Genomic DNA, 15,602 nt, shown 5'->3' on the forward strand with positions numbered 1-15,602 from the left:
ATGAAAAAAAATAGGTTTCATGAAATTTCAGTTACCGGAGAAAAATAGGTTTCATGAAATTTCAGTTACCTAGAGACAATATTTGGATGAGATTTTGTTTTTGGGATATTATTCATAAATTTGAAGGATATTATTTTAATTAAAATCTTATTTTATAAGAATCCAAGTATAATAGACAAACAAACCAAAGGATTTTAAATGAAGGAATCAAGAATCCTAGAATTCTTATTGGTTACCAAACAAACCAAAAGAAACCATTTGGATTCATGAATCCGTGGAATCATGAATCCCAAGGACTCATGAATCCGTGGATTCATGAATCCTGCAACCAAACGCACCATGATTTTGTATTATTGCTATCCCCACAATATAGGTAGTTTTCTATTTCTCACGTGTGGGAAAATTTCTCGAGACAATAGTTTTTAATTTTTCACAAATTTGTTCCTTTATTTGCTTTTTTTTGTTCTCTATTATTTCTCTTTCGTATTGGAAAAAGTACCAAAAAAAATGATTTTGTATTATTGCTATCCCCACAATAATACCAATCTCCCTTTACCAAAAGCCCAAATTTTTTGCAAATAAGAAAACTTATGGTGTGTTTGGTTGCAGGATTCCTAAGTAAGATTCCTATCAAAAGTGGGATTTGGTAGGAATCATGAATCCTTGGTCTGTTTGGCTACCAAGAATCCTAGGACTCTTGAATCCTAAGGATTCCTAATTCCAAAAATTGTATTGGACCAAAATCCCACCTTACCCCCTAGGATTTGCTAGGATTTTGGATTAATGAACCTAAATTTAAAACTTAAAATCAACAAAAAAATATTTCCTTCTACAAAATCATTATTTATTTTCAAAATCATTATTTTTTTCAAAAATCATATTTTTTCTAAAGACTTTTAAAAATACTCAAATAATAATAAATCATAGGATTCTTAATTGCCAAACAAGCCAAAAAATATTACTAGGATTCATGAATCCGTGGAATCATGAATCCCAAGGACTCATGAATCCGCGGATTCATGATTCCGCCATCCAAACACACCATTAGTTGATAGATGGATAACAATTGGAGACCGACTCAAACGGAAATCTACTGACTGGAGAACTCAAGTTCAACCTGATTCTCGTCAAAGGATCGTGACTAAGATGTAAGATTAATTTATGTTTGTTCTTTTTTTCTTATCAAATTGATTGTATCACTAACTTTTTAGCAATCTGAGATTGAAAATTTCAATTTTGAGTTTTGAGTTTTTCATTTGATGATGATTATGACTTTTATTAATGAAATCACTTACGGTTTCTTTCTGATGCATCTATCTGTATTTGAAGATTCTAATACTCTCGAAACTGATAATAAGAGATCGTAACCAGCTTAGGAGCAGCTAGGTAGTCAATATTTGAAGGTCGCGGCTTTGGGGAATAAAGAAAATTCTCCGGGGAATAAAGACTTTTCTTGAAACTAGTCAAATAAGATTGACTTTTATGTTTCTGTTTTATTGCTAAGGGGCTTTTAATTTTAGAAGATGCTATAACTCATCACCTCTCTACCACTTCATCTTCTCGCCACCTCATCATCTTCTCCGGCGAAGGTCGCCGGCCGACCAGTTTTCCGGCCGGCGACCTCCAAACATAAAAAAAAAAATAAATAAAATTTCTCTCTTCCTCTCTCTCTCTAACACTCCGACGAAGGGAGACCTTCGCCGGAGGTCCGGTCTGTCCATGAACAGACCAGATCCGGTCTGTTCATGGACAGACCAGATCCGATCTGTCCATGGACAGACCTTGGAGGTCTGTCCACGAACAGATCCGGTCTGTCCACGAACAGATCTGGTCTGTTCATGGACACACCAGATCTCCGGCGAAGGTCTCCCTTCGTCGGAGTGTTAGAGAGAGAGAGAGAGGAAGAGAGAAAAAAAAAAAAGGAATTTTTTTTTTTGAAGGTCGCCGGCCGGAAAATTTTTCGGTCGGCAACTTTCGCAGGAGAAGATGATGAGGTGGCGAGAAGATGAAGTGGCAGAGAGAACAGATGAGATGGAGGAGAACTTTCAAAAAAATGTAATTTGCATTCCCCATAAAAATTTATTCCCCGGAGAATTTAAAAAAAAATCTGAATTCCCTGGAGAATTTATTCCCCGAAAAATTTTCTTTATTCCCCAAAGCCGCGGCCTATTTAAAGATCCATAATCACCCCTAACAACAGATTAACACTATGGAGGGCGATACGATGTCTCAATATCATCCACTTATGTGCTTACAAACTTATCATATTTCATTATTCATTCTGGAGGTTTTCTCCCGGGATCAATCGAGTCACAAAATATTGGTTTTCTGTGAGACTTGCAAGTGCCACCAACTCTTTCGTTATTTCCTTGAGAAAACATACCGTTTCTTTTTGTACGTAGTACTCTTATGAGGTGCATCCACCGTATATATTGATGGTCTGTGCTATTATGGCCCTTCTATAACAATAACCTTTTGTCTTAGAAGGGCTTGTTAAAGGAATGTATTGGCTCAAGTACGAGAAGTAAATCGTGGAAACATGTATAGGTATTAGGTACAGTTGTTGTTAAATAAGGTAAGTGGGAATCTTTAGTTGTTCGGTTATTTTGTTATTGACTTCGCAAAGAATTCTTTCTTTTGATTTAGTTATTTCTGAGTGTTTCCCGAATTCATTCTTCCAACTCCTCATTGGAACTAACTATATGATTTTTATTTTTGGAAGTCGACTACGTTCTACGTATGTCGTTACATTTAGCACTTGTTACATCATAGATGTGATAAGCTCGATAACCGCCACTCAAACACTAACAAGACCGGGCCTATAACCCAACTAGTCATGGCCTCAAGCTCAACAACATTATTTACACCCTAATAATCCCAATTCAAATAACCAGAGATTCCACCTTCTCTGGGTTTCGAACCTGAGACTTCCAAGGTTTTCTGGAGTTTATGTCAACACCTTGGAACCACTTGGGCTACCAACTATTGACAAACTATATGATTCTTGTGTGGGTAGTATTGCTTATTTTTATTTGTCTTTGCTTTCTCTACTCATATATTAACAATTATATAATTCAGCTGATTTTATTGTGTTGTTTGGTCATGTTTCTGAGATAGCATCCCAAGATATGCAGTCCCAAGTAGGGGTGAGCGACGTAAATAGTACAGTCGATTGGCAGGAGGAAGTTTATCAAAAGGTTTAGTTCGTAACTTCTTATCACTTCTATATCGGTTTATTTCTTTCTTGCAATTCATTCTGAATTGCTGTAGTCTTATCGGGTTTTATCTATTGGGCTTCGTTAGGTTTTTGTCATTTTCTTGTTAGATGACTCTTATATTGGTCAATATCATTTGACTTTCCTATTAATAGATTGATGCCTACAAGAAATCGGGTTAATCCAACTACCTTGCTTATCGTTAGCACTTTATAATCACAGATTAAGTCGATGAAAGAAATGTACTTACCAGGACTGAGTGATTTGTACCAGAAGATCCTTCGCAAATTGCAGCAGGTAGTTGAATCTTCTTATTGTATATCCACATTCATTCTCATTAATTGTACCGTTAGTGTAAATTATTTTCTGACAATATATTCATTATGGATCTTTCTTGTTTGATTCAAGTTGTATTCTTTCGCTGCTTATTGTAAGTTATCTGTATGCTGTTTCACAGCATGATACTGTTTCGCAGGCATTAAAGTCGGAACAGATTGAAAGACTAAAAAAGTTTAATCACATGTTGGACCTCATGATGGTATTTTTGAATATGTCGAAAGACAAAATTCCACTTAGTTTCAAGGACAAGTTGCTCTCCTATGAGAAGCAGATCATAAGAATACTTCTTCTTTCAGAGCAGCATCAGATCCAGCAACCTGGAGTTCACCCACTCTCAGTTCAACAACAACAGCAGCAGTTACAATCCCAGATGCAGTCACTGGTTATTGGGGAAAATGTGGTATCATCAATGAATCCCCCCCAAGCTGGTTCTATGTAACGCCCCAAATCCAGATTTCTGATTCGGGCGTCATGAAAACCTAAACTTGAAGCATTTCTTTGCAGAAACTTTATTTAACTTTAAGTTGTTAATTATATATTTGATCCGTCAATTATGCATTTAATCTGTGAATGTCCGAGTCAGTCGTCATGAAAACCTAAACTTAAAGCATTTCTCTGCAGAAACTTTATTTAACTTTAAGTTGTTAATTATATATAAGTTTCTAGGGAACTTCACTCTCCAATCTTCATCCCTCAAGGAAATCTCTGTATCCATTCTTCCCTATTTTCTTTCTCTAGTATCTTTCTAAAATTAACAAATACACACATAAAAAGGTCAGATAGAGAGAGAGTGAGAGTGTTTGCTGGAAGCAATTTCATCGGCGTACTCAAGTTTTAAGATTGGAAAGTTAGTTAACAAGAAGAAGCGATGTTCTTCTCATGGGATTTTTGGTTCAATTTTCCAACTTTGAGATCTATAAAAATATTTGCAAGACGAATCGTGTTTACACAGAAAATAGAAATCCAACAATTGATATCAGTGTTCCTAGATGGAAGATTAAAATTCAAGAGGATTTCGGCAAGAGATCCAACATATCTCATCTATCTGATTCAGTGACGGTAGTCTCCTCGTAGTGGCGGCGGTCTTTCAGTAGTGGCGACGACTTTCCAGTGATGGCGGCAGTGGTTTTATTGTAAATAAGAGCAATCAACACTGATGCGTGTGAAGGGATGTAAATGAGTATTTTCATTATTGTCGACCTTTAGGGTCTTTTCATTCTCGATTTTAAAGATATCTTTTTTCGACCTTTAGGGTCTTTTGTTTGAGTTTGTGTCTTGTCAATTCCTTTCTCTTCATAAGGCACTTTACATTCGAAAGTTCTATGAACTTTACTTATGTAACTCTCATGTAGTTCTCACAGGAATAAAAATTATCTACCATGTAATTTTGTGATCGTTATCGACAAAGTAAAGGGCTAGGCAGGAAACTGGTCATAAAGGTGGGGCTAATTGGGAAATAACCCTTGAAATTTTGAAGTGAAAGAAGAAAAAGTCCACACATTGCTTTGTAGTCCACACCTTGTGCTGGTTGCCACTTGGGAAGGAAGGAATGGGTGGACGGAGAGTGCGTTCATACTTCATACCTAACCCTAATGTCCAATGAAGTATTTTTTTTTTGTATAATGGATGACCCCAACAAAATGAAACATCATACCTTGCTTTAAAATTCAAACCCCCACTACCTCACCATTGCTTTGTACATGGGGTAAGTAAACTTTCCAAAATCTTTCAACAAAAAAAAATGTAAACTTTCCAGAAAGTAATGTGTAACTCTAAAAGGGCGTGTCTATAGGCGCCTCTTCAAATTGCTTTAGGGGCCTCCCGGGAGGGATTGACTATAGTCAATTTCGTGGTCAACCCCGACACCTATAGGCGCCTCTCTTGACATCTATCTGGAGGCGTCTACAGAAATTTAAAGAGGCGCCTCCTTCTTCTTCCGAAATTACAAACCCTAGAGGATACCAAAACTTAGTTTTTTATATGGAAAAAAAACCTAGGGATCATAAAACTCATCCAAGATTTCACCGGGAGACTCACCGGCAACCCCTTGATATTCCGGCACCGACGTGTTCCGTGTACCTTCACCGACCACCATCTTTATCATCCTACATTGTGGGAATCATCTTGAAAGTTGAAAATAACATGGTTGAAGAAGGAAACTCCAAAAAATTTGGGCATATATGTAGTGGGACTTCTCCACCTATTTCTGAGCATGGATTAACCGAAAAAGAGGTATATAAGCTTTTCTATACCCATTTAATGAATTTCCAATTTGTTTTTTACGTCCATTATTTTTTTCAGAGAAAGCTCGATCGGGTCGGACCTAACCAGTCCGAATTTTAACGGATCATCCCCACCGAAACTGTTCGGTGTTACCAGTCCGTTACGGTTCGGATCATCCAAACCGGAAGTTAAATATTTCTGATTTCCCCACTTTATTGTGTTTCAGGTCTTTGATTTAAATAAAAGTCTGTGTCTTTCACCATGTTCTTTAGACCATTGGGATTTCGGAGGTCCCCATAGGGAGGACGAGTGGCATGCGGAAGTAGAGGGTACATTCCCATATTTTTTAAACGAAGGCTCATCTCGAACCACGGAGGAGAACAACCGCAAACCAAATGATTCAAGTGACAATGTACACTCAAATGATAACGTAGATTCAAAAGAGGGGCAAAAAAATTAGTATTGATGTTGGTGAACATTTTGTGACCGAAGATGTGTTTGAAACTCGAGACAAGCTAGTCGAATGGGCTAAGGAAATTGGAAGAAAGCTTAATTTCGTGATTTTGATAGGCAAATCACAAAATAGAATTGGTGGGAAGAAACCAAAGTTACATCTAAAATGTGAAAGAAGCGGTGAGTATCGATCACATATGAAGAAAGATTTGGTTCCAAAAACAAATCCTCCTCCTGAAAAGAAAAGGAAAACTAGCACAAAAAAGTGCAACTGTCCATTCTATCTCAAAGGGATTCCGGGTGATGGCGATACATGGAAGGTGGAAGTTGTGTCTGGAATTCATAACCACGAATTAGCTGTAAGTCTTCTTGGTCATGCATACGGGGAATGTTAGGGCTAGCCACATATGAATGGTTCGGAACGGATAAACCAAGATTAAAATGATCATCAATCCAAGCCTACAAAAAAAGTAATGTCTTAGACATGAATATTTTAACTAAAACTAAACAAATCTATAAATAATCAATATAAATCAAGTATTACCTGCAAAAGTGTCAGGTAACCTGCCATCTGATGAGCACCATTTGTCGAGGCTAACCCAAGTTGCCTATAAAGAAAGGCAAGCACATCGGTACCCCAAGAGAATTTAGGAATCTCATTCAGGTGCCTCAAGTACTGTAGGAAAATAACTGGGACCTTGGAACCACTTTTATCAGCGAACAGTGTTGACCCTAACAAATGCAGTAAGTATCCTCGTGCACAACAGATCTTTCTTTCTTCAGTATCATCGTCTTTCGAACCGCTGAGGTTTTCTCTCAACCATCTCAACCGGATACTTCTCGAGGAACCCATTTCTTCTTTGGCAACCTCGTACTGAACTCCTAGATACCAAGAAACCAAATTTAAGTCTTCTGTTTCATCCTCTTCTTCTACAGCGACCACACGACCTTCAATCGGAAGTGAACAAATACGATTTACATCGTCTAGTGTGATCGTCATCTCTCCAAACGGCATATGGAAACTGTTTGTATCCTCGTACCACCTCTCAACAAATGCAGAAATTATAATCTGATCCAACTTCTGGTACGAGTACTTGGCAATGTGAGCCAGTCCGGTGCTCTTAACCAATTCTTGAACAAAAGAGCACTCCCGATCCAAGTCCCATATTTGTGTTTTCTTTTCATCATAAATTTCTTGGACCGAAAGAGACCCAGTAAGAACAGCAGGAGCGTGATTGTGTAGTTTCAGCAACGCTCTCTCCTGAAAAAAAAAAAATCAAACATAACAAGAATATTTAATCACAAAGTTAATTCAACACCACACTTAGCGGTTTATTCCATATTTGGAATGCTATGTGTTTCTTGAATCCTTTCAACAAGGATCGATCAGACGGACCCCCTGAATAAGGGTCTGAAGGATCTGCATCAACTGGTTCTTGGGTTTCATCGACCGCCATTCGACTTTGAACTCTACGAGCCCTAACACTCCCGGTAGGATGCACACGTTCAGCCATGATAAAATTAAGACGAGCTATTAAGAAATAAGATAACCTCTTATAAAATAAAAGGTAAATTCGAAGGAAATAAGAAATATTATTCAGTAATCAAATACTTTATGAAATTTAATCATGTAGATTTGTCAAATTGATTGTCAAACTAAGAAAGATGATCAATTACTCATGTTAATTGGATAACTAAGTTTTTTATTTCTGGTTTACTAGATTGTGCTTCACATAAGGACTGTCCACAAATGTTCAGACTGTCTACGCCGAAACGTTACGGGCTGTCGACGCCGAAACGATTCGGACTGTCTAGGCCGAATTATTTTGGACTGGTTCGAGTCCGAATAGTGGCAGAATTACATCCGACCAGTTTCTCTCCAAAAATCTAAGAAAATACAATATACTATCAACCGAAGTAACAAATATTCATTATAATAACTACCATGGCTACCATTACCACATTAAAACGAAAAACATTAAAAATGAACAAGATTTCAAAACAAAAACCTTTAACATTCATGGAGTTCTTTCGAAGGACAAAAAATAGTTAAGAAGTTACCTAAGATGAAGAGAGGAAGTGTTGATGTTGCTGATTTGCCCTAGATGGAACCAACCGTGCCCTAGGAGAGAGAGAGAGAAGTTCTGTACCCTAAACCCGTTTCCCCTTTTTCCCCCAATTCGTTTTCAAAACAAAAGATGCCTGCTGCCTATGATGCCCTAATAATGGTCAAGGAGAGGGGGGGCGCTTAGAGGCGCCTAAAACAAAAAACATGTCCGTACGGGGTGCGCCTATAGAGGGAGGCCCCTACAGCATTTTGGAGAGGCGCCTATATACGCGCCCACTCTAAAATCTTGATCAAACATTTTTTTTTTTGTCTGAAGTGTCCGTTCAGGTTTCCTAAGCATGTTAAAGAAAGAAGATGCTAAAAGAGTCTGAACTGACCACATCAACAATCAAACAAAGGTCGTCCAAACATTTATGTCAAGACACGACAAAACCAATTGTTATCATTACCCAAAGTAGACTTAGGATTGGCTTCTTAACCCATACCAACACATAAGTAAAAATCTATATCTATATTATTCTATATATATTACAGAACACATCAACATGACTACGACATAATTAATATAAAATAATCTAATTAGGATAAGTGATAAAGACAAAATTAATCTGATTACAATTAGGATATGTGATTAGGATATTTGTTATAATCTTTTTAAATTTTCAATAATTATTAACCCTCCATCTTCACCTCTTCCTCCTCCACAGACCACAATCAATTTCTTTCTAAGTATTTCCATTTTAATATGTATTTACTCGTCCCGCATTATATCAGATTTTAATTCTAACTAATTCGTATATCTCTTACTTTTTCATCTTTAATCGACCGCCATTTCAGCTTCTTTAGATTTTCCAATAAAATAAAATTTCATGTGAAATTACTCACGACATCTTTCTATCATTACAAAGCTGAAATTATTATTGTTATTTGGATTTTTGTTATTATTGTGTACTCAACGAGATTGAATCAAAACTATCATCCTTTGCTAATATAGATTCCTATTTCTCACACAATCTGTTTGGAAAAATTTCTCAAACAATAGTTTTTAATTTTCACAGATTTGTTTCCTTATTAACCTTTTTTTTTTGTTCTCTATCATTTCTCTTTCGTATGGGAAAAAGTACAAAAAAATGATTTTGTATTATTGCTCTCCTCACAATAATACCAAGCTCCCTTTACCAAAAACCCTAATTTTTTTTTACAAATAAGAAAACTTGGATAACAATTGGAGACCGACTCAAACGGATTCTACTGACTGGAGAAGTCAAGTTCAACCTCAAAGGATCGTAACTAAGATGTAAGATTAATTTATGTTTGTTAATTTGTCTTTTTTTGTATCTTATTAAATTGATCAAACAAGTACAAGTTATCTATCTCTAACTGTGTAATTTGATTGTATTACTAACTTAATTCTTTAGCAATCTGAGATTGAAAATTTCAATTTTGAGTTTCATCAAATTGTTAGTCCAACAATTTTATGACTTTTATTAATGAAATCACTTAGGGTTTCTTTGTGATGCATCTATCTGTATTTGAAGCATCTAATACTCTCAAAACTGATAATAAGAGATAGTAACAAGCTTAGGAGCAATAAGGGTATTTTGTGAAGCGAACCTTGATCACATGCCAACATCGATCTATCATATCCTAGGATGTCAATGCCCTTCACATATAAGACTAGATTGCTTTAGTAACATCAGGTGCGTGCTTAGGGGACATGTAATATTTCTGTGATGGCTATGCAAAATGTACTTTTATCATATTTCATTCTGGAGGTTTTCGATCTGCCAGGATCAATCTGAGTCACAAGATGTTAATTGGCTTTCTGCTGTAAGACTTGCAAGTGCCGCCATCTCTTTCGTTATTTCGTTCGAGAAAACGTACTGTTTCTTTTTGTACGTAGTACTCTTATGAGGTTAACCATATATGATTGGAAATGCTCGATCTTATTGGTGAGAGAACTTGTCGAGAGAGGATTTGTTTTTCAAGTGTTGAAAGAGTATTGATGGTCTGTGCTATTATGACTCACTCCTCTATAACGATAATCTTTTGTCTTAGAAGGGCTTGTTAAAGTGATATGTATTGGCTTAAGTATATGTTCCTATTTAATTTTTACACCAGCCATGCACATTGAACTTATGTTGGTAAGTTCAATGTGAAGTGAATCTGAAATTGAATGAAATCATAAAACATTGAATTGAGCGAAGAATGAGAAGTAAATCGTGGAAACATGGATAGGTACAGTTGTTGTTGTTCTTGTTAAATAAGGTAATTGGGAATCTTTAATTGTTCGGTTATTTTGTTATTGACTTTGCAAAGAATTCTTTCTTTCTTGTGATTTAGTTATTTCTGAGTGTTTCCCGAATTCATTCTTCCATAGTCTCCTCATTGGAATCAACTATATGATTCTTGTGTCGGTAGTATTGCTTATTTTTATTTGTCTTTCCTTTCTCTACTCATATATTAACAATTATATCATTTTTGCACCTTACCTTCAAAATCTAGTGGTAGTAGCCAAAATCCACAATATCCAGGTAATATCATGATTTTTCTTCTATTTCCTCGTGGCAAAAAAAAAAAAGACAACCCATTGCTATTTTTTTTTTTGTTGAATTCAACCCATTGCTACTTGACAATATGATTTTTTTCCCCACTATCTCACAATAAAAAATAAAAAAGAGAAGCCAATGAAAGCCGTCATTTAATTTATATTACGTTTTCAATTACATCGGAATTTGTTGTCATATAATTATTCAGCTGATTTTATTGTGTTGTTTGGTCATGTTTCTGATATAGCATCCCAAAATATGTTGTCCCAAGTGGGAGTGAGCGACGGAAATAGTACAATCGATTGGCAGGAGGAAGTTTATCAAAAGGTTTAGTTCGTAACTTCTTATCACTTCTATATCGGTTTAATTCTACTCATCTATGTTTCCTCTACTTGTTATTTCTTTCTTGCAATTCATTCTGAATTGTTGTAGTTAAGACTTTGGGTTTTATCTATTGGGGCTTCGTTAGGTTATTGTCATTTTCTTGTTAGATGACTCTTATATTGGTCAATATCATTTGACTTTCCTATTAATAGATTGATGCCTACAAGTAATCGGGTTAATCCAACTATCTTGCTTACCATTACCACTTTATAATGACAGATTAAGTCGATGAAAGAAATGTACTTACCAGAACTGAGTGATTTGCACCAGAAGGTTCTTCGCAAATTGCAGCAGGTAGTTGATTCTTCTTATTGTATATCCACTTTCCTTCTCATTAATTGTAAATTTAGTATAAAATATTTTCTGACAATATATTCATTACGGATCTTTCTTGTTTGATTCAAGTTGTATTCTTTCGCTATTTATTGTAAGTTATCTGTACGCTGTTTCACAGCATGATGCTATTTCACAGGCACCGAAACCGGAAGAGATTGAAAGACTAAAAATGTTTAGGACCATGTTGGATCGCATGATGGCATTTTTGAATACGTCGAAAGACAAAATACCATTTAGTTACAAGTACAAGTTGCCTTACTTTGAGAAGCAGATCACAGGTATGCTTCTTTCTTCACATCAGCAGCAGATCCATGAAAACTAGATGAACTCCCAGATGCAGTCACTTGTAATTGGGCAAAACGTGGTATCATCAATGAATTCCCCCCGAGCTGGTTCTATGTAACGTCCAAATCCAGTTTTTCGAGACGGTCGTCATGAAAACCTAAACTAAAAGCATTTCTCTGCAGAAATTTTATTTAACTTTAAGTTGTTAATTATATATTTGATCCGTCAATTATACATTTAATCTGTGAACCTTATTACATATCTGATTTGTGAATTGTATGCCTAATAAATCAGTTACTTATTCTTTTTGTTGCAAATTAATTACTTATTTGAACAGTCAAAATTAGAAAATAGTTTTGTATATCTCCTAAATATCTTCTCGCCGGGAACTGTTACGAGTTGGGAACAGAAGATCGGCAAACCCTAGTTTGGTATTGGATACACGGTGGTGGAAATAGAGTGTGGATTGGAGAGGATCATGGACAATGATTTTTGAAAACTTGGTTGCCCTAATGGGTAACTTAATGGGAAGAGATGATAAGGAAAGATTGAAGTTGAGAGATATAGATACCAAGTCAGAGGATGAAGGCAGAAGAAGCTTAGCAATGTAGTTTATTACAGGGAGAACAATCAATATGAATGTGTTGAAGGAGATACTAATGGTAGCATGGAAACCGATTGGAAAAGTATGGATTAACGAGTTCTATGAAAACTCGTACCTTATAAAATTTGAGCTTACAACTGATAGAGAGAAAGTGGAACATGGGTCTCCATGGTATGTGCAAGATGAACTCCTAGTATGGGAAAGATGTGAAAGAAACAAGGTTCCTATTGATTACAAGTTTACAGAGGCCGATTTTTATATACAAATACATGGTTTGCCTGTTGAATACCTAAGGGCAGAGGCAGCAAGAAAAATTGGAAACATGATAGGAGAAACACACGAAATACCAATTGATGAGGTGAGCAAGTGGGGAAGGTATGCAAGAACTAGGGTTCGTATTGATGTTACAAAAGCCTTGAAAGCAGAAGTTGAAATCGAATCATCGGATAACAAACAATGTACTTTGAAAATAAAATATGAGAAACTATTTAAGTGCTGCTTCTTTTGTGGTAAAATAGGGCATGTTATGAATGATTGCAAAGTCCGAGCTCAACTCAGAGAAGCTATTTCAGATCAATGGGAGATGGATAAACAAGAACAAGCCAAGAAACTGCTTCTTCCACGTTATAGCGATCGAGGATCAGAGGAGAAAATGCAAGGGTGTTTGGAGAAGGAAATGCAAGGGTGCGGGGAGAAGGAAGAGGAAGGAAGAGGTGGTCGGTTTACAAGCCGGAAACAACCGGAGATGATGACCGGTATGCAAGTCGACTGGTCGGAGAATTCAGTGGGAGAAGAATTACAAAGTTTGGAAAGTTCACATTTAATTGTTTTCGGAAATATTCAAAAGTATAATTTTCCGTTAGGAAATAAAGAAGAGAAGGTTATGAATAATCAATTAGATAAAGATTCGATAACGGAATTTACAATTATACCGGTTATGAGAGTCAAGGAATTGCCAAACATAGAGCAGCTAAAAATAACTTCCAAAATTAATGAGTCAACTGGCCCAATGGATATGGAATCGGGTCGAATCAAGGAAAATAATAGATCCAGAAATTTTAATTGAACCACAGAAATTTGTTACAGACAATGCAGTAAAATCAAAGGAGGTAATTGGGAAACAAGAAAAACAAAAATTGGCTATGCAAAAACCATCAATTGAGAGTCAAAATCAATTGATAAAGAAGTATGCAGAAGGAGGAGAAGTGGAAAATAGAGAGGTGGCGACTCAGTGTGGCACAGTGAAAGATATTGATAAATCAAATACAGCTGAACGATTCTCAATTTCAAGTTCCCAACGATCGTGGAAGAAAGTGGCAAGAGAGATATCAAAGAGTTCAAATAGTAGCTCGGATATGACAAACAAAGATAAAAAGAGACCAAGAGGTCAGGGATTGGAAGAGGTAGTGAATGAAGTACATTGTGATTAGAGAACAAAAACAGAGATGGAAAAGAAGACGATGACAGGGGTAATGGCGGCCAGCCCTAAAAGGCCGCAAAACCAATGATTATACAAAGTTGGAATTGTCGGGGGGTGGGGAATGACCCGACTATTCTGTCTTTGAATGCTTTCCTCCGGTCAGTAAAACCATCCATTGTTTTCCTGTCTGAAACTAAACTATCTCAAAGTTTGTCCGGTATATGGATTCGAAAAGTCATATATAAAAATTACTTTGTTGTCCCATCAACTGGTCCGAGTGGTGGATTGTGGATTTTGTGGGATGACGAAGTTAATTTGAGTATTGTATCATCATCTATAAATCATATTCATTATAGTTTGAAAGAACTTGGGAAATTGCAGAGTCGGAGTTTATTAGCTGTGTCCGGACCTCCTTGTATGAATGAAAGAGAAACTTTCTGGAATTATATTCGAAGCTTCAGTCTAAGAATTAAGGAACCTTGGTGTGACATAGGTAACTTCAATGCTATCATAAGAAAATCAGAAAAATGAGGTGGTGTTGGACTTAACAAAAAAGCAGTAGAACAATTCCGTAGCATGATAACAGATTGCAATTTAATTGATATTGGGTACGCGGGACCAGCATACACTTGGGCTACTGGTAGAAGTCTACAATATCACATTAGGGAGAGATTGGATAGGGTACTTGTCAATTTAGATTAGAGAATCAGTTTTCCAAATGCATCAGTGAGACATTTACCAAGGTCTAATAGTGACCATGCACCAATTATACTAAATACATCGGCAACAAAACTACAATGGAGCGTTCCGTTTCGTTTCGAGACACATTGGGTTCTTCATGAAAATTTCGATAATACCTTCAAGGAGAGTTGGGAAAGGACTAGAGGAGGATTTGTGCAAAAACTACCTCAACTAGAAAAAAAGTTAAAGAAATGGAGTAAAGAGAAGGTAAGGTATATTTTTGAACAAATAAAGGAGGCAGAGAATGAGCTATTGGAGATACAGAATCACACCCCAATCGGTTGTCACTTTAGAAGAGGAAAGAATCACCATAGAGAAGTTAAACTCTTTAAGAAGAATGGAGGCGGTTTTCTGGAAACAAAGAGCTAAGAAGCATTGGGTCCAAGAAATGGATAAAAACACAAACTTTTTCCACTTATCGGTATTAAACAGAAGAAGGAAGTGTTGGGGTCCCTCCTTATATAAAAAGGAATCCTAGTTGTAATAGGATTTCCCTTATTCCTTGTTTGGTGAAAAAATAGAAACATCTATTTTTTCAAGCCTAAAAAGAAATTCCTATTTCTATTGGTAAACCTCCTTATTTATCATTATAAAAGGGAATGAAAGGGAAGTGATTATTTACACCAACTTCCAGAACAAAGAGAAGTCAGAGAAAGAGAGATTTCTAAAGTGGTTCTTTCAAGAGAGATTGAAAGAGAAGAATATTGGTTTGAAGAAAAGAAGATTATTAATCTTGTGAAGCAATTTAGTTTGTGGTTATCTTCTTCAACCTTTAGTAATCTAGGGTTTGTTCTAATCCTAAGGAGTAAGAGATGTCTATTTCTTTGTTCAGTTTGTTCAAATCCTAATGGTAGTAAGAAATCTTTGTATCTCCTTTCTTTGTTTGGTTTATCCACCATAGGTTTGGTGATGAATTGGTTAATCTCTATTTGTTTAGGGAAGAGTTGTTATCCAAGAGTGTTTCCACACATCTTGAACAATTGGT

The 15,602-nt window shown here is 36.2% G+C and overlaps 1 protein-coding gene across 1 annotated transcript; it reads left to right on the top strand.

Moving 5' to 3' along the window:
- Positions 1 to 564: 564 nt before the first annotated feature.
- On the top strand, positions 565 to 12,153 carry LOC147563587 (mediator of RNA polymerase II transcription subunit). The gene is made up of 11 exons (XM_086652051.1): positions 565 to 588; positions 1,045 to 1,148; positions 3,118 to 3,197; positions 3,438 to 3,512; positions 3,673 to 3,989; positions 4,907 to 4,961; positions 6,004 to 6,099; positions 6,212 to 6,620; positions 11,056 to 11,174; positions 11,451 to 11,525; positions 11,686 to 12,153. Exons 3-11 carry the CDS (start codon positions 3,129 to 3,131, stop codon positions 11,887 to 11,889), a joined length of 1,419 nt encoding a protein of 472 aa, XP_086508177.1. The 5' UTR covers positions 565 to 588; positions 1,045 to 1,148; positions 3,118 to 3,128; the 3' UTR covers positions 11,890 to 12,153.
- Positions 12,154 to 15,602: the final 3,449 nt, after the last annotated feature.

The sequence above is a fragment of the Eschscholzia californica genome, unplaced genomic scaffold (genome assembly GCF_041429995.1).
Source record: "Eschscholzia californica isolate CP2 unplaced genomic scaffold, dmEscCali1.0.p SCAF_1, whole genome shotgun sequence".
NCBI classification, from domain to species: domain Eukaryota; kingdom Viridiplantae; phylum Streptophyta; class Magnoliopsida; order Ranunculales; family Papaveraceae; genus Eschscholzia; species Eschscholzia californica.